Source organism: Agelaius tricolor, unplaced genomic scaffold (assembly GCF_023055355.1).
Source record: "Agelaius tricolor isolate 1412-34295 unplaced genomic scaffold, bAgeTri1.0.p SCAF_4, whole genome shotgun sequence".
NCBI classification, from domain to species: Eukaryota; Metazoa; Chordata; class Aves; order Passeriformes; family Icteridae; genus Agelaius; species Agelaius tricolor.
This window is the reverse complement of record NW_027269264.1, coordinates 44,166,846-44,193,689: the sequence shown is the minus strand read 5'-3', so window position 1 is coordinate 44,193,689 and position 26,844 is coordinate 44,166,846. Positions and strand designations below refer to the sequence as shown.

The 26,844-nt window shown below is 37.0% G+C and overlaps 2 protein-coding genes across 3 annotated transcripts; one reads left to right on the top strand and one right to left on the bottom strand.

Annotated features, from left to right (window-relative positions):
* Positions 1-457: 457 nt before the first annotated feature.
* CCDC152 (coiled-coil domain containing 152) lies at positions 458-12,896 on the top strand. The gene is made up of 8 exons (XM_071425478.1): positions 458-544; positions 1,589-1,694; positions 7,857-7,925; positions 8,957-9,021; positions 10,441-10,543; positions 11,262-11,389; positions 12,336-12,422; positions 12,774-12,896. Exons 1-8 carry the CDS (start codon positions 458-460, stop codon positions 12,894-12,896), a joined length of 768 nt encoding a protein of 255 aa, XP_071281579.1.
* A 60-nt stretch (positions 12,897-12,956) lies between these two features.
* Positions 12,957-20,704, bottom strand: SELENOP (selenoprotein P). Of its 2 annotated transcripts, none has more exons than XM_071425476.1 (5): positions 20,562-20,704; positions 18,744-18,947; positions 17,352-17,564; positions 15,634-15,751; positions 12,957-14,785 (listed from the first exon to the last, which is right to left on the bottom strand). In XM_071425476.1, exons 2-5 carry the CDS (start codon positions 18,932-18,934, stop codon positions 14,123-14,125), a joined length of 1,185 nt encoding a protein of 394 aa, XP_071281577.1. In that variant the 5' UTR covers positions 18,935-18,947; positions 20,562-20,704; the 3' UTR covers positions 12,957-14,122. The 2 variants fall into 2 exon arrangements, with proteins under 2 accessions (XP_071281577.1, XP_071281578.1); XM_071425477.1 differs by having other exon boundaries at positions 14,141-14,785.
* Positions 20,705-26,844: the final 6,140 nt, after the last annotated feature.

Here is a 26,844-nt window from a genome sequence, read left to right as displayed (position 1 = left end):
GCAGCAAGGTTTATGTGTTTATCACTGATTTAACACTTGTTGTTTATAAGAAAATATGTAAGTACCTTTAAACCCGAGTAGCCAAGTATTAGAGCATCCACACAGATAAAGAATGCTGAATTAATATGTGCCTGGTGCTTTATTCTGTCTACGGAAGTGAATCCAGGTTAACTTTTTTAATTACAGCAAACTTTCCAAATTCAGCCACAATATATCAGCTTGGCAGGTATTGTTTGGGCTTTCTGACATTCACTGTATTTCCCAGAAATACAAGATCTTAAATTGGCTGAAGTTTACCTTCAATGCAAAAATAAAATTTCAATTTAAAAAAGAGTCTTCTTTGTTCTTCTTACATTTTTGCTTTAGATTTTATGTTGAGTGAATGATAAATATATTAATTTATTGATTTTTTTTTACATATATCTAGTCATCATTTGATTATACAATCCAGAAATAAATGAATCATAGTGATGAAGAAACTATGAAGAAAACCAGTATAGTGAACCTTGATAAGCTTTTATATGACTTCTCAGAGATAGAAAAGGTAAGTGAAGAAGGTAAAAAATGTTGAGACTGCCATCTATAATTATTATGTGACATTTTCAAAATTTTTTTGAAAATGTTAAGTTGTATCAGCTTACTGTTATGCCTTGTAATACCAACTTCCTTTGGAAAGCTGTTTGTATTGACTGTATCCTGGAGACATAGGAGTGGATTCTGAGTGAAATCTGAGAAGCCTTTGTTTCTGTGCTAGAATTTTAATCATGCAGAGGCCAAATCTGCTTTCTTAGGAAGACTGTGGAAGATGGTGTTGAAGGTTAACTGCATTGCTCTGCTTTCATAGAATCACAGAATCGTTTGGGCTGGAAGGGACCTTATGCACCACCTAGTTCCAACCCCCCCTTGCTGTAGGAAGAGACACCTCTCACTAGACCAGGTGCTCTAGTGCTGGGGTGTTCTTTCAGAAGTTGTCTTTTCTTGTCCTAGAAAAATGTCATTGCCTTATCAGGAGCACGAATTCCTACATTCCATATGCATTGAATTTCCTTTATCTTATGTGTGTGTCATTTCTCAAATGATTGACCCTCTGAGGAAAATCAGTACTGTGTTTCTCTTAGACTGATGTTGATCAGCTTTCTGCTGATTCCTGGTCAGCAAATCCATACTAGAGGTAGTATAAAAGGAGCACCTGAAATAAATTTAGCATTTCTCTTGGAATAAACTTATTATACCAGTTCCTATTCCCACATATTGTTCAAGTTGTTGCTCTGCAAGAGTGTTGACAGCCTCATATGCAAAGCAGTAGAAAGAACCTTGCAGAGGATTGATCCAGACTCTGGGCTACAAGACTGAGAGGAAAATAGTTTATAACTCATGATGTAAGTCAGCATTCTTAGTTCTGCAGGGTAAACTTGGAACAGTAAAGGATCTCAAGTCTAGTATCATTTTTCTCTATAAAGGAATATCCTGAATGGGAAATATTACAGTCTTGGACTGCAGTATTGTGGAATTGTTAATTTTTTTATTCACTTAAAACTCAAAACTTAAAACATGGCAATGTAATGTTAGTCATTCTCCAATTTTCTAGAAAATATCAGAAATCAATGATGCAAATAACCTACTGATTCATCAGCTGGAAAAATGTAACAGATTGCTAGCATTAAGCCAATCAAAGGAGGAATCAGTAAAAGAGGGTAAGTTACTTTATTAGATAGGTATGATTTTTGCATGTATTCAAGAAGTTCTGAGAGATATTTCCATTATTTTCAGCCATAAAAAATAACATGGGTAAAAATGTGGGAAAAGCAGTATTGCCTAACCCTGAATTGTAGTGAAATCCATCTCATAGTAAATAGTAATATTTTTATTAATTTTATGAGGATTCGGACTGTTCAATGGATGCTAATAAAACTTCATTTACCATTTATAAGTGGGAATTATAAGTCTATAATCATAATGAAAAAATTGTGAAACAAAGGATGAATTACAGGGAAAACTATAAAATTAAGATTTGTTTTATTCTAGAACTGTTTTCAGATGAGTATTTGAAATGAGAAACAATATCTAGTGCTTAGCATGGATTTGTGGTTGCTTATTCTTCTGTAGTTTGTAAAGTAGATAAAAGGTGCATTTTTTGTGGGACTTTCATCTCTAGGAAGTCAGCCTGCTAAAAGTTTGGAAGCAAGGTAGGAATAAACTTAGTTTCACACAGGAGGGATATTGCCAATTGGGTTCTATTTCAATCTTCACTAGGACTTGGATAATTTAGCATAATCAGAAATGGAGCATTGAAACAGAGTTATTGAGTGAGTGAAGTTTGTTTATGATGATAAATCTCTTCAGATACACCAAAAACTCATGGTACAAGATGGTAGGGGAGATGGAGACCAGTAGCAGCACAAATGGGAGGCATTTTGTATAAACAATTGTTGATGTTAGTCGGCTGCTTTTCAGGAAAGAGGTCTTGGTGTCCTCTAAACAGTTCTCATAAAATATTTTTATTCTCTTAAAATATTTGTATTCTCTTAAAATATCAGTAGACAAAGCAAACACAGTGGTAGGCAGGATGATGAAAAAGAGAAATAAGCATTATGACTCTGTAAGGTCTGTGATTTTTATGTCATGTTCTGGTCCACACATCTCAAAATAGACAATAGCAGAACTAGAAAAGGTAACAGATAAGGAGACAAGGCTTGGTATTGCTAGGAGGGAGCAAGGTACAAGGAATCAGGAACTACTCCTGTAACAAAGACCATGGATGTAGGGGTTTAACCATGCAAGACTCACTCCCACTGTGCCCATGCAGGGCTGGCCCAGCGAGGACTGCCACGGTCAGCCAACAGTCTACATTAACAAACAAGTCTGTACTGATGAGAGTGACTCAGGAGGCTGAGTCAGAATGGAGTTCAGAAATGGTAACAAAGGCCAGACATGGCCCAAGGATCTCTACTTAGTCCCAAGTAGAAGAAGAAGCAGATCTGATGTCAAGCCAGAAAATCATTCCCTAGGTCATGACTAGGGTCTAGTGTGTGGCTGTCACACAACTGCAGCACAGGCCAAGGGCAAAAGCCTCTGTTTACAAGCAGCTCCCATGGGAAGAAGGGATGGCTATTTCTGAATCTGCTCCAGCCTCTTTTTCAATGTCACCATCTATCCTCTTTCTAAGATGGCCTTGTGCCCAGCCAAACACCCAGAAGGTGCATGGGGGAAAATGCACCTAGAACTTTCACAGGTTTGGTCACAATTTTGGTACATTTGAGGGAAAACTGGTTGGCTGGGAATTTTTCAGCCAAGACAAAGAATAGAGCTGATATGACTCATAGCTGTAAAATTGTGAATGGCACAGAGAAAGTGATTACAGAATAGAAGATTCATTGTCTAATGTAATAAAAATACTAGATGGAAATAAAACTTGTATATTGATTTAAAGCTAACAAAAGGAGGAACTTTGCCACACATTACAAAATAAAGTTAAATCAGTTCCACAGAAGCCTGTGCATAACAGAGGTATATATTAATCCAAAAAAATTGGAAAAAAAATGGAAAACAACAAACTTTTAAACACAAAGACAGTATCTCTCATCATCCCCCTTCATTCTGTGTTTGGGAAGTTGAGAGGATGTACTAATGATAGCATTTATCTAGCTTTTTTTTCATCTTTCCTGAAGTATCTCATGGTGTATATTGTGAAGTGGCATAGTGAACTGGATGGAACTTTGGTTTGAGTCAGAAACACGTTTCTCTATTCAGCACAAAAGTCAGACAGTGCAGGACAGTCACTCAGAAACAGAAGAGGCTTCTTTATTGATGAATCCAGAAAGGAGTGGGTTTATATAAAACAATTTGTAAAAAAGGAAAGGAAAAGTTGGACAAAAAGAAGAAATAATTCTTACTATAGAACCTATGATATAAAAGGTAGCAGAGAAAATGAAAGAGACAACTCAGGAAACCAGAGCTGCTGGGATGACAAGAGGAATGGACTGAAAACAGATCAAAGTCAGAAGAGAGATTTGAGCTTTGTAAACAGTATTGCCTCACTTTCATGAGATAAGAGAGAAATTATTTGTTGAGATAGTTACGCTGATATAACTGAACAGAACAGCCTCTGGAGCTTCTTTTGAAACACAGGACAAAAAAAAGAAGCATGGGTGGCAGAAGTCCAAGTAAAAATACCAGAGCAATCAGCCTGAAATATGAACTAATGTTTCAGCAACAGGGATAGTCAGGAAAAAACAAAACTCAACAATATTGAAGTCATAGGGATAGTGCAGATATAGACAGGAGGCAGAATTGCTGTAAGACAAGGATCCTGGTCAATGAGTAAGAGTAATTGCAGAGATTATTAGTAACATTGACAAAAACCAGTGAAAAGTGGGAACTTGGAACAATGTGAGACATCCAAGAGGTGATTCTGAAAGCTATTTGATGATAATGAAGTAAAATATGAGTAAGACACCAAAGGGATAGAATTTATTTAGAAATAAAGACAATTATCATGGCTGTTTTGTTAGGTTAAGCTCAGAAAGGTGGTGGAGTCTCCCCCACTGGAGCCATTCAAGAGCCATCTGGGTGCAATCCTGTGCCGTGTGCTCTGGGATGGCCCTGCCTGAGCAGAGAGGTTGGGCCAGATAACCCAGTAGGGACCCTTTCTGTGGTTCTGTGATCTGTACTCACCAGTAAGGTAAACTATTAGAATAATGCACTTACCAATAAGGTAAACCCTTCAAATATCAGGGCATAAAATGCTTGTAAGTTTATTGTTCTGAACTGTATTCATTATTGGTGCTCATAAAGCAGAGCTTCAAAAAAACTTCTAGGACAGAAAATTGACATAAACTGTGGCAGAGACTATCACAGGAACCTTCAGGTAAACAGTCAACATGTTTCTGGAGATGAGCAGGGCGTGTGAATAGTGGTGGTGACTTTAGGAGTATCTCAAAAGGATGTGAAAGGCTGATGTAGTGATTATAAATTAGTAAGTCTATAACATTTCTAAACAATTTTTATTTTTCTTTTTGCATTTGATAGAAATGGTCTTTGCACCTTTATTAAATTGATCTTCCACACTGACCCTTCAAAAGAGGTAATAGCATATGTGATATTCAGAATCAGAGTACTAAAACTTTTGCAACTAATAGTTAAATTCTTCATAAAAACCTTTTGAAAGGTCAAAGCACTGTGGGATTAAAAGAGACCCCAAATCCCCATTAATGTTGATGGGGTTATAGAGGGGTCCCCTGCAGCACTGGAGAGGCACAAGGGACCAAATACAGCATTGATACTTCCAATCTTTACTCTGGCAACAATTATCTGAACAGACTGTAATAGTGAGAATGGCTTTTATAGAGTGATATTGCCAGTTGTGGCTTGGAAAAAATATTTCTCCGAGCCTTACATCCCAAGCTGTTTCCCAGAACCCAACTCAGCCACAGCTCCTGAAGTATCTTTTGAAGAGTTGGTCCAAGGCAACAGATACTTACAGCAGAGAAGCAGAAAGAAAGAGGGCTGTGGAAGGATAGGCTGTTGTTCCACCTATCCTGTAGGGTTTGCAGCTACCAGTGGTAGTGGGGTGAGGAAGTGGAATTTTATCCTGGCTGAAGAACACTTTGTTTAAAGAAACAACAACAACAAAATAGTATTTCACACCCCAAGAAATCTTCAATAAGTGACAACATGGGGAGTCTTTGATATCCTTGTCAAAAGTCTTTCCTAGAACTGTTTAAGGTAAAAGAAGATTGAAAATTCTGAAAAAAAAAGACAAAGGAAAAAAGAAAACACGTAAAAATCAAGGGAGAGGGCAGTGAAACACTTATATCCAGGATAACGTGGAAAAAGAAAGGCAGATTGGCCTGCATATACACTCTGTTGAAAGGTCATAAATTAATCATTTTCTGTTGATACGTTCTTTGCTAAAAAAAGATGAGATTCAAAAAACCAGTTTTTGTTTTGTGTACATAATTGCAGATCCATTTTAGACAGATACAAGTCTGACATCTTTATTTTCTACTCTTAAACCTTTTCTGTGGTGGCTAAATAGACTCTTGTGATGCTACAGTTCTGATTTAAATTCTAATGTCGTTTTCTGGAATAAAGCAATCACATTTTTGTCTGTGAAATACTTAAGGAGGTTCTATTTAGCATCTTAAGGGTTGCGTATTTGTTTATTTGACATTTCTAAGGCATTAAAGAAAAATGTGGTTGATGTAATTATCCTGTAAAAAAATCAATCATAAATACAGATGAACACTTATGCTGTTCAGTCTTTCTTTATGTAGGCAGTATTCCTTAGAGGGAATAAGCTACACAGGATCCATAGCAGAGGCTATGACAGTGATCTGCAAGTCTGCAAACATTAAGAAAAATTCTGCTTCTTTTCCTTAATGTAGGCAAGCAAAACTTGTGGGTTCCCAGGAATTTTTTTTCCAGTCACAACTTTAGGTACATATGAGATTTGCAAAGATATATCCTTTAAAGATAAGAAAGATAAGCAGATATTCTTGGGACTGTACAAAAGAATGGCTTACACTTAAACAGTTGTGATTCTTTTTAAAGACTAGCTGCTGCTCTAGTGTTGACTCAGATGTCTTTCCAAATTGTGTATGAATTACAAGCATCTGAGTTAATTTCCATACATTTTCAAATGGGAGGAAATTTGTAGTACAACTAGTTGGTACAGACGGGCATGCTGATCTCGTCATTTCGACTTTGAATAGGATTTTTCCACAGTTACTTTTGATCTGGCACAGGCACTGAGGGGCAAGCAATGTTTCTGTGCTGCTCGTGCTCCCTCTACTGGTTTTTTTTGGAAATACGGAACGGAAAAAGGTATCTGGCTAACCTACTCGGTTGCATGAAAAGACTTGATGGAAGATCAGGCTGACGGTCAAAAAGACTGAGCGGAAAACTGAACCTGTTAGCTGGCATCTTAGTTCATCTTCCTCACTTGTAATGTAGTCTTTAGTGATATGACAGACAGTTTTCAAAAGGGCTTTGGTTTGATAAGATGAATAACTGTTATTTAGCAAACTTTTATGTGTTGTGGAAATGAAAAACCATTTAGGAAACACAGTGGTACTTAGGAAAGAGAAAGAGAAGTTTTAAAAGTAAGCAACCTCAGTTGTAGAGCCTCTGCTGTTGTCAGTCTTTGACAGTTTTGTGACTCTACTGATAAACTTACAATGAACATAAGGGATAAAAGTCATATTAATGAAAACTAAATCCTGTATTACAGGAAGTACACATGGTGTTTGAATACTAAAAATACAGTTTTAAAAATAAAATTATGAAATACAACTGTGTAAACTGATAAGAGCTTGCATATATAATTCTGTTGTATAAAATGAGATAATAGAACCATAGCACATATTCTGAATCTCTCAAAGCTTATGTTGAGCCATAAGATGAATGTTATATGCATCAAGAAAGGGGTAAAAAAGGGGTGAAAGACTGCAATGAGTGGATTCTCTTGGTATTGTTAAAAAGAAAATTGGCAAAGAAATACCATCAGGAAAGTAAGTCAGTTTCATTAAATACATCAAATTGCTGGAAGCCTGATATGGAAAACTTCTAGTATTGCCCAGAAAACAAAAAGATACTTGTTTTCTGACTAGAAACAAACATTTAATATTTCTATGAAATTGTTTGTATTGCTTCATAAAATTGATTTTAATCAATCTTCAAACTAAAAGCTAAAATTAAGCAGTAACCACGTAATAATAATCATCTCTACAGTCAGTAAAAAGACTTAGAGTAATATTTAACAAAAATTATTATAAAATATTTGATAAAATTTTGTGAGCAGAATGTAAATTTGTGGAGACACTATTCAAAAATACTGGGTCTTAAATTTCTTTCAGAGTGCAGTGCTCTACAGAATGTGATAAAGGGTCTAACACAAACCATTGAAAACCAGTGTAACGTGAAAGGTAAAGGCAAAAAATGCTGTTTTATATGTATGCTGTACTGTAATTTCAAATGAGCAGGCATTTTATTTTTTCATTTAAGTTTACTGAATTTTTTCAGACACAGAAACTTACTGGCAGGCAAAGAGAAACAAAAAAAATTTTCTTAAATCAATCGTGTGCAGTCATAAATGTCTATTGCCATTATTGCCATAGTTTACTTGGTAACTGTCTCCGGGAGGTTATTTTAATCAATAGTTGGGCTTTAAATTCATTGTAGCATAACACAAGCAATTTTACAAAAGGTGAGAAAGTACCAGTCAGCTGTTGGATTGTAGACTATTCAAGTGTTTATGCACAGTTTTTATCACTGTGTTAAACCAGCGTGTCTTAATCCTTAGTATATAATGTTATTAAATGTTATTGCTGTTATCCACATTGACAACTACTCATTTTTACTTGAAAAAAAAAAAAGTGTTTGCTATATCTTTATACTACAGCTCAGCAGTACACCATGAAGTTAATTTTATAACCATTATGCATTCAAGGCATATTAACATATATATTAATAAACCTCTATCATTGGAAGTATACAGATGTTTTTAATACTTAAATTGATATTAATAATTTTTAAAAATCTATTTTCTTTAAATTCTGTGTTTGCATAGTTTTCTGATTTTTGGGAAACAGGTACTTAAGAACTTGCATCTTCCCATTTGAAACTGTTGTAGCCATGATAATAGTCTTTTATTTTCTGAGTCAAAGAACTTTGCATCTAAATTTTCTTGAATGCATCATTTTTCAGAAGACTAAAGAAAGCTCTAAGTAGTAATACCAAGTAAATATTATTATTAAACTTAAACTATGATTTTTCTTGTTAAAAAATGGAAACAGAGAGTATGTGGTTCTGTAATGATGACTACAATGCCTATAAAAAAAGTTCCTCAAAGTTCAGCCAAGTCAAAAAATGCAAGTAATTTCCTTATTCCTCTTTCATGCTAAAGAAATTGTCAAAATGTACTTTGTACTGTACCATATAGTTTTTGTTTATGTAGATGAAAATGATAGACTGAAGGGAACCATTCACATCTTGGAAGAAAAATTAAAGACTTGTGAAGAGGTATGTCACAAATTATCATTCTTTAGATAAAGGAATAATACTGCATCTCTATTATGCTGTATATCTTTTTGTTTAGTGTTTGCTATTGGTGCTCTTCTGTTAATGTTTTTCATGTGTAAAAAGAGAAGGGTTGTTCTCATGACAGTATCCATGTAGAAGGTGTTAGAGGAACTAAGAGGTCAAAACTCCTTGGTGCTGAGAACTTTGGCTCAATCTAAGATGCACTTGGGGTTTTTTTAGCTGTATTTAGCTTTAAATTCAAATTCAGCTTCATCATTCTAATCCCTTGCACTAAAATAAAATTTCATGTGGAAATAGGGTTTTCACATTAAAGATGTCTGGTTGTGCTGCCAGAGAATCAGGCGTGGTCTGAATTTTGTCCAGTTTATTGAGGAATAAATACAACAAAGATAGTAGGTCTCTATTTCTTATCTGTACCTCATAATAAATTCCATATATGATCTCTGTACTTTGTATCTATGACACTCATTTTTGCAAAGGAGGTAAAACCAGCAGCCCTAGTCATAGTTCTCTCTTTTCTCTCTCCATGTGGAGGGTGCGGATCTGATTTTCTTTGCCTGTGTTTGTGCTATGAGTTAAATTTAAGTATTAGTACCAGTAGAGCTATTATCTTGACTGTTCAAGTGAAAAATTAATAATGCTTTCTGAAGGATGTGATAAACTATTATTCCACCCATTAAACACATGTGTGAGCATGTTGTGTCCTCCTGGTGTCATTCTGAAGGCACCTGACCATGTCCCCATATCCTGATCCCCAGTCAGTGACTGCCTTGGTGAGTGCCCTCAGGCACTGCTCTGGTGGGTGTCAGAAGGCTGCAACAAGAGCTTTGGAGTCAGCACCTCAACAGTGGCAGCTACAGACAATTCCTTGAAAATTCTGCTGTTCCTACTGGAGTAAATTTATAACTGGCATCTTCAAACTTTGAACGTCAGTGCCAGCAGCATCACTGCTGCTGGTATCACTGATATGTCTCCTGCTGCCAACATGGAATTGTGGAATTCTTTGTGCAAGCAATCCTAACAAAACACACACTCGAATCATGCAATCCTTGAGTCAAAAACCCACAAAGGTGAAACTGTCGTCCCTTAACTAACTGCATCATTGTGTCAGATCCTCTTCTCAGGAAAGGAATATTACCTCTCCGTTTGCCTGTTCTCCTAAGAAGTACAGTTTCCAATTTTATATTAACAGATAGCTGTAATACAATGAAATCTACTATGTTTTTAATCTATGGACTTCAACCAGACTGTGTAATTGGGCATTTAAATTTACAAGATTGACGATAAAACAAGTACTGAATTATAGAGTACTGTATATTTTTATATGATGGTTGTGCTTTGCAGAAGGCTAAGAGCACAGAAACTGAAAGATCTTTACAAAACATTTTACCTTCACAGGCGCATAAGGATCAAATTGAGAAACTCATGACAGAAATTAAAAACAAGGAGGAAGACCACAAATTAGAAATAACACAGCTGAATTGCGATACAAGGAAAAAATGTAAGTTCTCTGAAGACCGAATGCTTTAGCAATGGGTAAAACATCCTGTCACCTGTAGATGCTGTGTTTTGTCTAGGATAAATATGAGTTCCACTTCTTAGTGGAAACATGTGAACGCTAGAAGTGGGCAGTGTTTAATGCAATTTTATCTTTGATGAAGAGAGCAGACAGTGGTAATGAAGCAATAGAACAGCAACATGGGATGAGCAGAAATTCCCAGATGGTTAGAACAAATGCTGGGAATGTCAGCATAAAGATCAGAAGGAATGAAATTTTGAGTTAAGTGTCAAATGGAACTTTGCTTTGACCTGCAAGCTAGATTGCTGTTTGAATTTTCTATCTGTGTTCAGGAGAGTAGAACATTATTTTCACAAAAAAATAATACTTCGGTGAGGAAAAACTGATTTCTATGTTCATTGGCTCCATTAGAGATATAACCTTAAAAAGTAGTATTTTTTTGGTCATCCATATACATGAAAACAAGGAAAGTTTTTGTAAATTATATGCCTTTTTTAAAAAGACACCATCTTACTGGTGTCTTTTTAAAAGGACAGTGTGGTTTTCATATAGTTTCAGTATGGTTTTTGCTTGAATTGTCTTCCAGTGAAATGTTTACCTGATGTTCAGGAAAGTTTTAATATTTGGAAAATGATGTTAATTTTTCATCTATATAATTTCATCTATTATAATAATAATTTTGGTGTTACTGTGTTGCTAGTTGAAGTAAAAGAAATGGAGTATAGAGAAGAGAGAGAGAAAAAAGAACTGGAAATATTAGAGCTAACTAGACAGCTGAAAATCCAAAATGAAGAGAAGCAGAATGAAATAATTAAACTGCAGATAGAGGTATGCATTACAGAGCTGACTTAAAGATGAACTGGGCATTGGGTAGACTTCAAAGAGACTGTGTAGTGAAAAAATATTAATTAGTACTTAACAAAGTAATATGATGGAATCTAGAAAACTTAATCATTTATTGCCTTTGTGAGGATCAGTGGCAGGTGCTCCCTTCCACAATGGTAACTGACTTCTGCTCAGGATTCAAGTTCCACCTACTGTGTAGGGAGACTGAAGGTTGCTCTCTTCTTGTTCCAAATTAAATTACTTAGAAACAGTTTTAGATTTTGAGCTATTAAAAAATTCAACAATGTTTTCTGCTTAACTTTCTTGGTTGTAATTTCTGAATGGTGAGAATAGATATATTTTAAAATAAAATTCCAATAAAAATTTCTAATCCTGCAGAGATTTAAGAGAGAGCATTCAACATGTATTTCATTGCTCATGTTTTAAAACAGTCTCATTAAAGAAAGAATTAAGGAAATACATCAAAAAAGAATTAAGATGTGGAAGTGTTCAGGCTGACTAATCCTTGGAACGTAAGAGAAGAATGATGGTTCTGAAGGATATTAGCACCTTCTGTATTTTCTCCTCCTGTAGATATGTGGCTGAGAAGCCTTCAATTTTATTCTTTTTTTCAGAAGCATCTATTTTATCTACATGGTTTTAGTTAATTGTTTTTGTACACTTGTGCAAAACTTTGAGGCTTTTTTTTAAAGAAATACAGCTTGTAACTGCATTCTTTTTAAAATAAACATAAGTAGCCTTGTTTTTCTAGACTTAGTAGAAAGGGTTACTGCTACTACTGTCAGGTAAAAAAATGCAACTAATAAAAAGTGAAAATTATGCTTGACATATTTAATACACCTTCCCCCCCCGCCCCCCCCCCCCCCCCCCCCCCCCCCCCCCCCCCCCCGTTCATTCTCACCATTTTGTCTTTGCCTGATTCTTTCAGTTCAACGCTAAATTGGCAAGAGCTCAGGATAAAACCACCAGGTCCTTTTCAGACGCTTCAGTCTTGCCACAAAGTATCTATCGAAGGGTAAGTGCTCTCATAGTGTGCAGCACACAGATACTGTTCCAGGGTGTTTGAAACAGGAGTTCCCTGGGGTTTCTCCTACAGAATTGTTAACCTGGAAACTTAGATCTGACATCAGTGACACTGATATAATACTCTGCATATGCTTGGGTTTTGGGATTTGTTTGGTTTTTTTTTTTTTTTTGTAGGCTTAAGACTTTAGGATGGCAGAAAAACAGGATTCTGGGGAAATAGTTTTTTTAATTTTGTGATATAAAATACTTATTAGAATATAGTTTACTTGCAGTAGCAAAACAAATTTTACATAATTTTATGTGATGTTTAAGACTGAAGCCTTTGCCTATACTTTTACAGAAGCTGCAGCATCTCCAGGAAGAGAAAAACAAAGAAATTGAAATTCTACGAAATACCATAAGAGACTTGGAGCAACGTCTTAATAAAGGCCAAGACCTCCCCTTCAAACGGAGGAGATTCTGACTAAATGACTTGAAGTATTTCAGTGTTTCAAGTTCTGCATCTCAAAATAAAAACAAGATATGAAGAAAGTATGTTTTATTGAAAACACTCTTGTCAAACATTCCAAAGGCATGCATTCTATATATATTCAAAGCTACTCTCTTGCTAATCAGCATTCACAATAAAAAGGTTCAGGTTTTGTAGGAGTAGTAATTTCCCTATTAAACCATCATTAATTATGGTGTATGCTTTCATAGCAGTTTTCTTTTCATGAATATTCTCTTCTTCATCCAGGAATCCTTCAAACAACTGGATTTACTTCCATTCAGTTAATCAAACATTAGGAATGCTAGGCTATAGACAGAGAAGTGATACAAGTTTAAGTGGTATATTATGTTAATTGATATGGCTTGCTAATTGGTACAGATTTATCAAATTCAGCACTGTTATAAACAAAGATCAACATTATACAAAGATTAAACTTGTTTCATCCCACCCTCTTTTTGATTCTGACTCTCAGTTGTTGACGCTACTTCTGACTTCAGGATGATCTAATTGATTTAGTAGGAATTTACATGCTGTAGCAGTATGTATTAATGACAGTCTTATTGTACCTAAGAGCCACAAAGCTCTTAGCTTTGTTAAAAAAGCTTTGTCAAAGTTAAGTATATCAATCTGTTACTTAAAAATAAAGCAGTTACTGTCTATATATTACATTTGTTATGTGGAATTATTCTGTCACATTGCTTAGGAGTAAGTTTTGCTTGTATGTGATTTGTATCCCCAGGTTAGGAAAAAAAAAAAACAAACTTCAAATCTATTGTCTTCCTAATAAAAAATTATTAAAGTATCTGTCTTGGTTTTCTTCTGTTCTTGATTGCAAAACATCAGACAGGAGCCCCTAGGTCATAGTTTATGCTCCTGTCCTCACAAATGCAAGCAGAATGTTAGAAGAGAAACAAGAAAGACAAATTAATCGAGAATGCAGACACCTTCTCAGTGGAACTGAAAAACAAACTAGGGGTCAACCAAATTCCTTTAAATCATGAAGATTTTCACTGATGGAATTTGACAGATATTCAATCATTCTAAGAGCGCTGCTCTAAAAATACACTTCTTTGCAATTTACCCATACCTGTCAGCACAATTTTGAATTTTGGGCAATTAAAACACTAAATCTGTTCATTTTTCTGCTCTTGCAAGTATATTAACTGAGTTAGTGTGACTCCCTTGTTTCTGGAAGGTGCTTAGTTTGTTTTTCAGGATCAGTTCCTCGCCTTTTCCTGTCACTGTCAGGTGTCACTGGTTTCACTTGCTCCTGCTGGTGATGAATGTCAGGCAGCAGAGAGCAGACGGCACTGTCAAGACTCAGTGACGTCCTCTGCTGCCAGCTGCCCGTGTCACCTGCAAGAATTTGGTAGTGCTCCGCGACACTGTCAGGTGACAGAATTCCCTACTTCTTCAAACAGAAGGTGTCGACAATGACAGGATCAGCTACCAGAGGTAGAGTCTGATCCTGTCTGCCAATTTCAAGTTAACTGGTTTTTGCAGCTGTTTTTCCCTTTCTTTCGTAGTTTTTTATCTTGTGGAATTTCCACAATTTCTCCTGGAGGGGCAGTGTCTACGTGCTCCTGACTACCTGTCTGACCGTGTCTGTGACGGCTGAAAAGCTTGTGGCGCCAGGCGCTGTGAGGATGATGTCTGTCAGTTTCAGCAGCAGCCTGGTGGTTCTCGTGTTTGGGATCACGACTGCCCTGGTGATGGTGGCGGTGGTGGTGGCGGCGGTGGTGGTGTCCATGTGTGTGCGGGCTGGGGTGGGAATGCTGGTCTGTCGGCTCGGGTTCTATCTCTGACAGCTCTTCAACTGCTTTTTTAGTGATGTTTTCACAGACACCATCAATATCAGGTTCCTGCAAAACAGATGCTTGCATTAAATACAGGGCAGTGTATTCAATTAAACTAGATGTAAAAGATTAACATTTTTACAGAGCATGAAAGGCACTTCTAAGTTATTAGCGCTATTTTGCTGAACATATGAATGTATAAGAAATAGCCCTGTGCTGTCACACTACTGTCAACTATACAGGGCTTTTTAGCAATTCCAGTAACTGCTAATAACAATTATTCTTTTCCTAGATCCTACATCTGTCCTGTCTATAGTCTACATTTAGCCGGAACACTGCACAATGGGATCAAAAATTATTATTTTCATTGAACTTCCATGAAGTATGTACATTTCTTGATAATCCTAAAAAGTATTTCTGGACTTGAATGATTCACTAAAGAAAGCTACCCTTCTTTTATAGCAGTAACAATAATTTCTCACCTTGTATTATCACTTTTTTAAAATAACTCCTGTAGACTGTGTTTAAATGCAAACTACAATAAATAGTAACACAAACCAGCTGGAGTTTGATTTCTGGGTTTTAAAAAAAATACGTACTTACCCATCCCACAGAATTAGAGTAGTTAATTGCTCACTACTTCTATAGATCTACAAACAGAATTACTCTCCAAGATTGCATTACATTTCTGACAATTACTTGCATTTCTATCAAGGACAGGAATTCAGATAGTCAATCAGTCTATTCAAAATCAAATATAATTTGCTTAGAAAAATGTTTAAAAACTATCTGTCAAGATGCATGAAATATGTAAATTCAAAATTGTATATTTTTGGATTAATCACACTGAAATATTTTTTTAATACCAATCAAATCCACTTTTCTATTATACACAGAATGAGACAAGAAAATACCATGTAAGAGCAGTTTCCACACTTGCTTTCGCAGTATGCAATCTTAATAGATTCTTCCACATACTGAAAATGCAGGAAGGAGTAGGGCATACCCAGATGATACATGAGACGGCCACATCTAAGGAGAGAAAGAACTCTGTGGTTACAAAAACCTACAACTAAATCTCTTTTCTTATGATACCTCACTTTACTTGCATCAATCCACCCACACTGTACAGTTCCACAAGGAGTGTTTCTGTTCCAGTTCACAGGCAAATCCAGTATCTTCCTTACAATGCTTGCCTGCTCACCTGCACTGGCCAGGGTGTGAAGCATCATTTCTGGCTGATGTGGTAGCTCACTGCCAGAAGCCTTGTCCTAGAGTGGCACTAAAGACTGGCAGAGGTGCACTCGTTACAGACCCATTGGGATAATGAGAAGGGTTCTTTGCATAGTGGTTGCTGCATCCTTACCAATTTTTTTTTTATGCAACCTGACAGGTATTTTGACTGGGATGGACACTGTGGTGCACCTGCATTACTGATTTATTGTGCATGAGGGGATTGTTATGGTGCCTGCTTGCCCCATGTCTGCACTTGAGGGTTCTGATATGATCTTGACTAAACAACTGATGTGCTCAAAGGAGCTGTAGAAAATGCAGAACCTGTACACAAGGGCAGCTCGTTCAGTGCCAACACACAGTCCCCTGGCCTTAGCTCCCCACATGTGGACTGCACATTTAGGACCAGCAGCAGGCAAAGCTTTCGTGGCTAAGGCACAATAAGAACAGAGATTCCTAGACCCATCATGGATCATGGCCAGGCTAGTGCTAAGCCAATTTATAATGTACACATACCCTGTGTGTCAAGAGCACAGAACTAGTCAACCTTTCAAAAGCTCTGGGCAAGGTGTCTGGGCCCCCTCCCAGATGAAATACAGCACTGTTCTCTTTGTCTGTTGTATGACAGCCTTCCTTACTTGGGCATATTTGCTGCTGCAACATTCAAGATCATTCATTCCACTGCCAGCTTCATCCCACAAACCTCATGTAGCTAATTTGTTTAAATTCATCACATGAGTTAGAAGAGTAACTTTCTAACTCAGTATTAAGCTTATTATGGTTTAGTGTGAACTTGGAATGTTCATCACAGTAATATAAAGTAACAAGGATAGACATGTTTCAAGTGTAGGATTTTTCAAGTAACTACCATCACATCAAAATCAAAAAATTGGGATTTCAACTTCACTTCCTACTGGTGCTGCCAAGATATACTTGTGGCAGAATCTTATATCAAAAAGCAATTTTCTTCGGAAGTTTTAAGTTTTAACTAAATTCTAATTTTTCCTTATGTCTACATGGCATTTTCAACAACTCTCATCAAAGAGTTTCCATGAGATAAAAGATTCTATTTTGAATCATGGATGTAATGAAGTTATCTGAAAATAAACACACTATAAAAAAATGAACATGTTACCAAATTTTACACTCACTTATGTTCGTCTAAATCCATGGCAATTATAAAGAAAAAAAATAATCATTCAAAAATTACTTATACAAAAGCAGATTTTGCTTTTGTAACTTTGTTTTTCCAGTAAATACTAGCACTTTACACAGTTCAGCTTAGAAGCTGAGCATGATGTCTTTGTGATTTGCATATCAATGAAATAATATAGAGGTTCGCAAAACATTACTCAAAATACATGCAAATATTTTCCCATGTTTGTCTGCAAGCACACACCTGTCATAGATAAGAAAATCATCCTTGTTTCCATTTAAAGTAGTCCAGACATCCTCTTGGTGCTCATCTTGCTGGTAGACAGTAATGTAGTCTGAAACACGTTCTTTTAGTAGGTGAAATTCCCTCCGGGACTGAGCTCCCTGATGGTTGACAACCACATACGAGATGTTGACCAATCCTTCATTCTCTAACTTTACTCGCAGGTCCTCCAAACTAGTGGGAATGTAAAGAAGCAAGACCATAAATCATTAGAGAATCATGAGATTTGACACAAAAGTTAATACACTCCATCTTGCTTTTAATAGACCTGTATGATGTGGAGTTTCTTCCCTTTCAATTGTATTTTTCATATGGAATTGCTCTAGAAGACTTTTATTTTTCAGTTATGAGAAATAGTCTAGAATGTGGAAGATTCTTCAATTTTTTTCTAAAATGTAAGAACCAAACCCAGCTACTTTGAAAGCGAAACACAAAGCCCAGTTTTAACTTTGACAGAGCCACAGATTTACCACTATGTTTTTAAATCAAATTCTTAATAACCTTGCAAAGCCTATTATGATATGTAAGTTGTGCAGCCTAGAGGGGCCAACTAAGGTGTTCTCACCATGACTAAAATTCAAATCTGAAACTGGCACTATGAATTTTTAAGCCAAAATAATTTCACAATTCCCAAATGAATCAAGATAAAAGCTTTATGCAATTCCCGTTTGGCTCAGCTTGAAAATATTTTATTGCTATTGTTACTGTCATGATAGCTAATTATTTGCAAGGAGTAAGTTCTTGAAAATAGAGCACCAATGTCCCAGGTCTTGGATGAAAACCTAACAGTGATGACTTCCTTGAATGCCTCATCAATTTTTTGACAGGACAGTATTTACCTTAACTTTTGGATTTTTAAAATATGTGTAGGATCTCTGAACGCAGGCTGAAAAGCCACATGAAAAGCACATGTTTTGGTTTATTTTTTCCTCTATGGGTCTTACATAAGAAATCAATGATCACAGATCTCTCTATTTCAGGTGATCTAAAAATATTAAAGAACTGTGATATTTCCTGGCTTCACCATTTTTGCTACATTAATGATCTGTTGCTTTTTCTGTTGGGTGTTCCTGTGGTTTGGGTTTCATTAATGTCAAGTTGATCATACTATTTATTATGTTGGAAACCTAATTTGGAGAAGATGATGTGCCAGTCAGGAGTAGGTCAAGAGATAAAGAATCCTGCCCACTGGCACAGAACCCTTCTGCTGATAGTGAGCCAGGTCACTGGGTCACACATGCCAGCGGCGATGATGGCATTTGGGGCAGCTAGAGTCCTTGGAGTGCATCGGTGGCAGGGCACACGTAGCATTCTCAGCTGGATAACAAAAACCGGGATGAGACCCACGCTTACCTGGAAGCCTGCCGCAGGCACAGTAATCAGCTGGCCTGGAGGAGAGCCACCACTGTCACCGAGCCCCTGGAGTTCCACATCGGGTCCTCCTCCCCAATACGCCATTCTGGGGGCTCCTGGCAGTTCTGGATCTCTGTCCCTCCTCCTGGGAGGAGACAGAGGGCCAGAACTAGCCCCAGACCTGCCCACATGGCTGGGCTTTACCTGACAAGAGACAAAACAAATAAAGTAAGGCCGATGCCTAAACAAAGTTCAGACTCTGAAATTCCCATAAGAAAACAGGGCAGCATATTGGCTCCATTCAGTAAAAGAAAAAAAGGAAAAAGAAAAAGAAAAAAAAAAGAAGAAAACAAAGGAAAAGAAAAAGAAAAAAAAAAAGAAAAGAAAAAAGAAAAGAAAAGAAAAGAAAAGAAAAGAAAAGAAAAGAAAAGAAAAGAAAAGAAAAGAAAAGAAAAGAAAAGAAAAGAAAAGAAAAGAAACAAAGCCCTCTAAGAATAAATTTGAGCTCTTTGTTTACTGCTCAATTTCTTTGGTTACTGCTTAATTTCTTTGGTTTTTCAGTAGAGTTCCTCTATAATAGAGGCAGGTGTTTTTTCTTTGTGGTGCTTGAAGGTTTTTGTGGGGTTTTTTTTGTTACTGTGTTTGAACAGCTACAAAAGAAACATTCAGAATAACTGGAATTTTTTTCAGTACTACTAATATTTCTCTTTGTAATTTCTTTTTGACCATTTTTAACACTTCAGTGATTTTAAAGTGTCCTTGTTTCCTGTTTTTTTAAATAAATTGTGGTAAGCCTGTTTATGTCAAGAAGAATCTAGACCAGTTCACTCCAGTTACAGGTAATTCCACTGTCTTAAAAGTACACGCACCAACAGCGGATTTCAGTACACAGTAAGTGCTACAGAACATAGCAGAAAACAATAAAAAATACTTCAAAATTTTTACAAGTCAGTCTGGAGTATCTGGATCCCATTGAGAAAAAAACTATGAAGAAGTCAGGCACCAGAAACAATTTTGCAAAAACCAGAAATGGAAACTGAATTTCAGGACTCCTCAGATCTTATAAAATCTCATATCCATACTTAGCTCAGTTAATGTTTACGAAAATCAAAGCATATAAGAAATGCTATAATTACCTTTTCATTTTATTCCATTAACATCTCAGTTTTGGCTTAAACACATATTATCAAGAAATACTTAAAATTATAAAGCTGCTCCCCAACGTGTCCTAGGTTGTGGAATTGTACAATTTCACCACTTACATCAAAGTCTGACAGTGACCACAAAACAGCTTGGAAACAATAAATTCTGATAAATAATACATGTTCCATCCATCTTGTCATAGCCTAAAAGATTAATAATAATCGAAATTTTGAAACAAGAGTGATTTGTTGCTGCATTTGTGAAATCCAGCTGTCCCTGACGGTTCTTTCCTGACGTTCTAGGTAAAGTACTTTGAAGACTAAACTGTGGTCCAATAGATACCAACACTGCCTTTTTCTATTCTTTCCACACATCAGGAAAGCAGCCTGCCCTTATATCCATTATGAACACATGAGACTCTCAGGACATTTTGATATCCTTCCTTGCCTTCCAGCAGCCTTCTGCAGCACTGGCATGCAGCGCCCAGCAACAGCTGTGTGCCCTGCCAGCTGCAGGGGAGCCATGTCCTGCCTTATACTTCTCTTCATATTTCAACTTTCAACTTAGTTTCCAATGGAAATTTCCACAGTCAGCCTTTTCAGCCAAAGAAACAAGCAAACACTCTGCCAAATCTTAAGTCATGAAGCTCTTTCACAGCAAACCCAGCACACTTACCCTTTTCTCCTCCCCCTTCTTGGCAGCTCTGCCTGGCTCCGCTGCAGAAGGAAACAGTGTGGGGAAAAGGGCTGTGGTATTTATATGGCTCTTGTTTATTTCACTTTGCAGATACAGTTCAAAGTTCAGGGAGTTTTTTCTGAACAACCCTGCAAGCAAAGGAAACCCCTTGAGCAAAAAGTACCCAAAATATTTCTCCATTAACTAATCCCTAGTGGAAACCATTTCTCGTGCATAATAGTGAAGCATTTTTACTATCATGACTTCAAATATTTTGTTATGCAGTCTGTCAGTCACCCCAGCCAGCTGGAGGCAGTGGTACAGTCAGAGGAGGGGGATGGGCCGAGGAGTTATTTTCTGAGCACAGTGGTAACCAGAGTGAGGGGGGGAAGGTACTTCTCTATTTACAAAAACGCTGAGCTAGCAGGTTTTTTCTCATGTGCTTTATCTGATATTTGCCTTAGAGAATGTTGTGCTCCATCTGCGGGCATGTGCATACTGAGCTCCTTTGGCCCAGCTGCTCTTGGTTATATCATTCTGCTTTCAAACTTTTCTCTGTAGAACCTCCCAGTTCTTCAGCTTTGTTGAAAGCTAGAGCCCAGAACTTCAGACATTTAAATCAATGTTGCTACATGAAAGCTATGAAGCTCTAGCTACTGGCAGTAGGTACTTGAGCCTCCGTATTTCAATTTTATATTTTCTTAACCCCAGGATCACTAAGGTATCTATGGACGTCCAGGTTAAACTGTTTCCCTACTCTCTTTCCTCAGTGAGAGAATTGTTTATGCATGATATTTTACTTCAACAGCAGTTTGCTTTGCTTTGATTTCCTCCAATGTACATGTTACATGCGTTTATGGGGAAATCAACATTTAAAAAGGTGGTGTGCCCTCACAGTTCAAGGTGATGAGATTGATACTGCTTAGATCTATGGCTTGAGGCCATCTTCTGCACTGATAAGCATTTTGCTTTAGGCTGGATGTGAGATATGGAACTGCTGACCTCAGGGGTTTCTGCTGTAGAAGTCCTGTGCACTTCTTTTCCACTGGTCAGTGGAAAGACTGAGAAATCTCTGAACTTCTGTTCAGTAGTCTTGGAAGACAGAATGCAGAAAACAGAGAGACTTCATACTAGACCTATAGTTCTTTTAAGAAGCGGAGTGTGCTTGTATTCCTTATATTGTTAGGGAAACACATCTTGTATTCTTTGCTGGGTTGGTAACATAACCCTCATATGTGCAATAGTGCCCTTCACTGTTTCAATTGATAGACAATTTGCTCACCTCCTGCTTCAGGTGTTGGGGTTCAATTTCAGAGCTGATAAAATCCTGTAAAGTTGACTGGAAGTATTTGGTGTGCACCACATCCACCAATTCTTGCATGAGCACAGAGGTAGCCAAAAAATGAAGCAGGTATAGCTCTGTTAACAGGGCTAATAAAAGTGATGCAGCTCACTGGTGACTGAGAGTTCTTCTCTTGCCAATTACAGCAACACAAGTGGAGACACTCTCAAAGGAAGAGCAATACTCCATCTCTATCTCCATTTCCTTTTCTTTGTAGAGAGGATGTGGAGAAGGTTTGATTAACAAGTGCTGAACCAATAACCTATAGGTATTACCACTGAGTGCTGCTGAGACTTGCAACTCACAAGTACTGAGGAACTCAGAGTTCAGGCAGAGTAAACGGAGATGAAGCAGCCATCATATAAAACAAGTACTTTGCTGTGGAAAGCACACAGAGGAGGGAAATGGACAGTGGTCACAATGGAAAAGTTAGTATTTCCTGCCATACAGTGTGCAGAGACACCTGCAGACCCTCAGATGCCTTACCAAGAGATGAGAAGCACTTGTTGCTAGCAATCATCCCCGTGACAATAAATACTATATATACTATTATTTATTATTATATTTATTACCACCCTTATAATATTAAGATTACTTCAGTTATATTCAAAGTTCCATAAGCATCTTACTTTTTAATGTTCAGCCTACCTTAGATCATTGCTCTGCCTCAATAAATATTGAGGAAAAAAGTTCCTCTGTCTTAAAGCAAGTGGTAGGAAATATTATAATCTTGGTTATGGATTAAAATAGATGTAATTAATTTGGTTTAGAAATGTACAAACTAAATATATTTAAACTTCAGTCTGAAGCATTATTGTTTCTGAGTGAAAAAAAAATCTGCTTCCACAGGATGTTCTTATGAACATAAGATAAAGCTGTTAATAATTGTCAGATTAACAGTCTAGGAGTCTGATCATTCATTTCTTACATTAATTCCCTTTCTGTTCATAGGCTTCTGTAGCCCTTTGTCTATATTGTAAAACAATAATCTTAAATATTAATTTTTGCTTTCCACTGCAAATATTTTCTTAGTTGTTGAGTCTAGTCCAATATCACGGCAGGAGGCAAGTTATGAACTCTAATTTGGACAAGCCCTCAGTTTGGAAGGATAATTTTTTTAATGATCATCCTGTTTCTATTCACTTTCTTCTTTGGGGGAGGCTAATAGTTCTGGTGGAAATAGCAGCACCCTTCCTTTCTTATTGAACATAAACTTTCCCCTTTTCTGATATGTTCCAAACTTTTCAAAGCATCAGAGCACAGAAATATCATTTGTTGTTTCTGTTATCTAGATTGGTAATGTACATACTTCTTGGGAAGAGAAAAACCAAAAATACATTAAAAAAACCCCAACACAATGCCACAATGCCAAAGGACAAGGAATTGTGGCTGTCAGAAATTACATTCTGGTAATGCCTGCTGAGGAGATTTGTAACGCGCAAATAATGCAAGGATGGGGGCAGAACACAGATTCAGCATGAACCCTCTTCTGAGGCCTTAGGTCTTCAGTGCCTGTTTTGCTCTTGTGACTGAAGGATGTCATAAACACAGAATTCAAAGTCCACTTGCAAATCTTAATTGTTTACTGGTTCTTCTCTGTCTTCTCTGACAACTGTGTCAGCTCAGGGTAGTTACTCATACTTTATAGTGGAAAATATGGCAACAGCAGAAGGCTGTTAGAGTTACGTAATGTTCATATATATATATAAAGAAATTTCCATCAGTTTATGAGGAATAAACATGACTAAATGCTGTAAAATAAAGGGTCACTTAAGTGAAGGGCAAAAGATACCATGAAGTAAAGCAAATCACAATATAAGGTAACTAAATGCACACTTCTCAGAATTCAAAGGATGGAACTAAAGCTGACATCCTCTGATGTAGGCCTAAGGATTATTTCAGTGAACATAGGAATAGCTGATACATGCAATTGTCCACTTATAAATAAAATGAGACTTAAAGGAGCCCCAATCTAGCAAAATGTTTGGGTTTTCTGCTTGGAAATTCCATTACAATAATGAAGTACCTTTCTCTGCTTGAATCTATCTGAAGCACACTGTAAGTAGGAAGGGAAACATTTTATCAGATGTGTCTTCAATCACAATAATTGCACAGAGTACAAAGGCAAACAGACCCTAGTTGCTGAATAGCTACATCTGTTCTGAGCTCCTTATAGGCTCGGCTTACTTTCTGCATTTATCCTGCAATAATTCTATCAGTCCACAAATTCTCTAAGTCACTGCAGTGATCTTAAAACCAGTGGTCCTCTTCTCATTTGAAGGAAGAAAAAATTTGCTGATGATACCCAAGAGGTGGTTTAGAAGATCATAGCTGTAGGAAATCTTCCACATTTTTGTATTTGTACCAGTGTATTTAATACTTGGCAGTCCTGTGATCCATAGAGGAAAATTGAAAATTCTTTCAGTTTGGTGTTACTCTGCTGAGGCTCCTGGTGCTTGGCAGAGTAAACCAAGAAGCAAATGTCATCATGCAGTGCCCAAAACAGGGTATCTGTCCAGATCTTATCTCCCACACAATGATCCTCCTTCTATGGGAATGATGCAGTTGCAGCAGGAATTTAGCAGGCAGCTTTAGGCTCTCCAAGACAATTCACTGAGTGAACACATAAAATGGTTAGGGATCTGGACCAATGAACACACAGAAATTTAAAAAAACCTCTCTGTTATACTGCATTCAGACATTTCTCTTTACATTTACAGCTCAGGCATCCAAGAGAGTGTAACTGTAATAAAAACCTCAGAAGTACCATCAGCAATACATAAAATTCCTTTTAACTCTTTATACACAATAAACCTCCCTAGGAGATGTGGAGGAAAATGATTCATCAGCTAAATTCACAGTGGTTCATTCTAGGTGACTACATTTAAACGCTTCTCACCAGAAATACCTGTTCAAGCAAGTTGTTGTTAATGATTTACAATAGGTCATGCAGGCACAGTTCACTGCACTGAACCCAAGCTGCAGAATGGAAGTTAAGACAGCCCACTACATGGGATTCAGTGACCATATACAGTTAGCCTGATGGGAAGATCAAGACTTTTGCTTATCTGTCCTTTGCTTATCTGTTGTGAAATACACTAAAACTGAAGTGAAAACTGGTCCCAGCTAATGAACAAGAGATGTTTGTATATAAAAAAATTCATCTTTCTAGAACTGTTGAACTGTGATTAAAAAATGGATTATGTGGTGTTGGTTAAATTCCTTTGTGGCTCTGTGTTGCTCTCTTTTCCTGGTAATACAGAAATGGTTGTGAACATTATGGTCAGCAAGAGATGTTAGGAGTGTTTTTGGCAGATTCAGATATCTGAGTGCAAGATGGAGATTGTCATATGTGGAATGAAATCTGACAAACTAAAATACTGATGGCTTCAAATACATGATATTGACAGTTGATTGCTGATGATACTTCTTTTCAAATAGCAGGGTCTTAGGAGGCAACAAAGATGCTGAGAAGGCTGGAGCACCTCAGCAGCAAAGATAGGCTGAAAGAGTTGGAGTGAAAAAGAGAAGGCTTCAGGGACACCTCACTGAGGTCTTTCAGTACCTAAAGAGGGCTGAAAAAAAAAAGAGAGAGGGATTTTTTACATGGGCAGGTGGTGACAGGGCAAGGGGCAATGGTTTTAAACTGAAAGAGTTTAAGTTAGATGGTAGCCTGACTTAATGAAAGTGGGCTGACTAGGTGATTTTTATGGTCCCCTCCACCACAAAACCTTCTATAATTCTGTGATTCTACTATATACTCTAATATTATTGTAAATCATTAACAACAATTTAGCACTTCCAGAAGGTTTCCAAGCTTTTCCTATCTCATGAAAAGTTCACATTTTTGCTGAAAATTATAATTATTAACTAACATAAAATTACTTTTGTGTATTTTAGCTGAAATATGTGTAACAGAAGCCTTCAATCTTCTGATATTACAGCTCTGTATTTTACTTTCCAGAGATGCAGTTGTTGAAAGTAACAATGAAGGCAAAGTAAAATTTTGAATACAAAATATGACTTTTGTATAACATTAATAATAGACCAACAAAGATACTATATCTGACAGATATACCTTGACACTGGCAGTCTTCCTGTTCTCCTTACAGTCTTTGGAAAAGGCAAAATTAGGGTAGTAGATCTGCAACTGCATTCCACAAAAAAGGATGCAGAATGCAATGCAGAGGAAATAACTGTTTGAAAGAAAGAGAAGTGAGAGAAGATTTGAGGACATTTTGTCTGAGGACATGTTTGGAAATCACCTGCACAAGCCATCACACTACTACATATCATTACAAATAGGAAAGATAGGGGAAAATCTGCCCTGCAAAATTCAAGCAGCCACTACTGGTTGTTTTTACAAAAGTACCACGATTTCCTAAGTTCACATGTATTTGGATGGACTTCTTGTTCTTGGCTCATCTGAGAATTCACACTGGACAGGCTTCATATCATGTTGTCTAATGAAAGGCAGAAACAGCAACACCCACTTTTGCATCTCCTCATCCCATTTCAAAAGCATTGGCTAAACCTGTGGAACTTGAAAGGTAAGTCCTGGTCCCATCAAGAAACAGCCATCATAATGCCTCAACAGCTCTCCAGTCAGTGAGGGTTTGCATGGACGCTCATTTGTAAGGGCTCATGTAGAACTACAGCAGAGATGAGTCCCAGGTTGGCATTTTACTTTGGTAACTCATCTCTACCTGGCCTCTAGTTTAATTTTTTAATGTCTGCCTCTTGGCAGGAAGGTGTTCATAATATTATTAATGTATGCCTTGTATTACTTGCTAATTATTATTTATATATCACGGACATAACAGACTTAAGGATTGTATTTCAGGAGGTGTAGTACCCACCACAGAGCCCAGAGTCTGCATCCCACAGCCATCTTTGACCATCAGCATTTTATCCACCCCATTAAACTGCAAGCTGAAATTT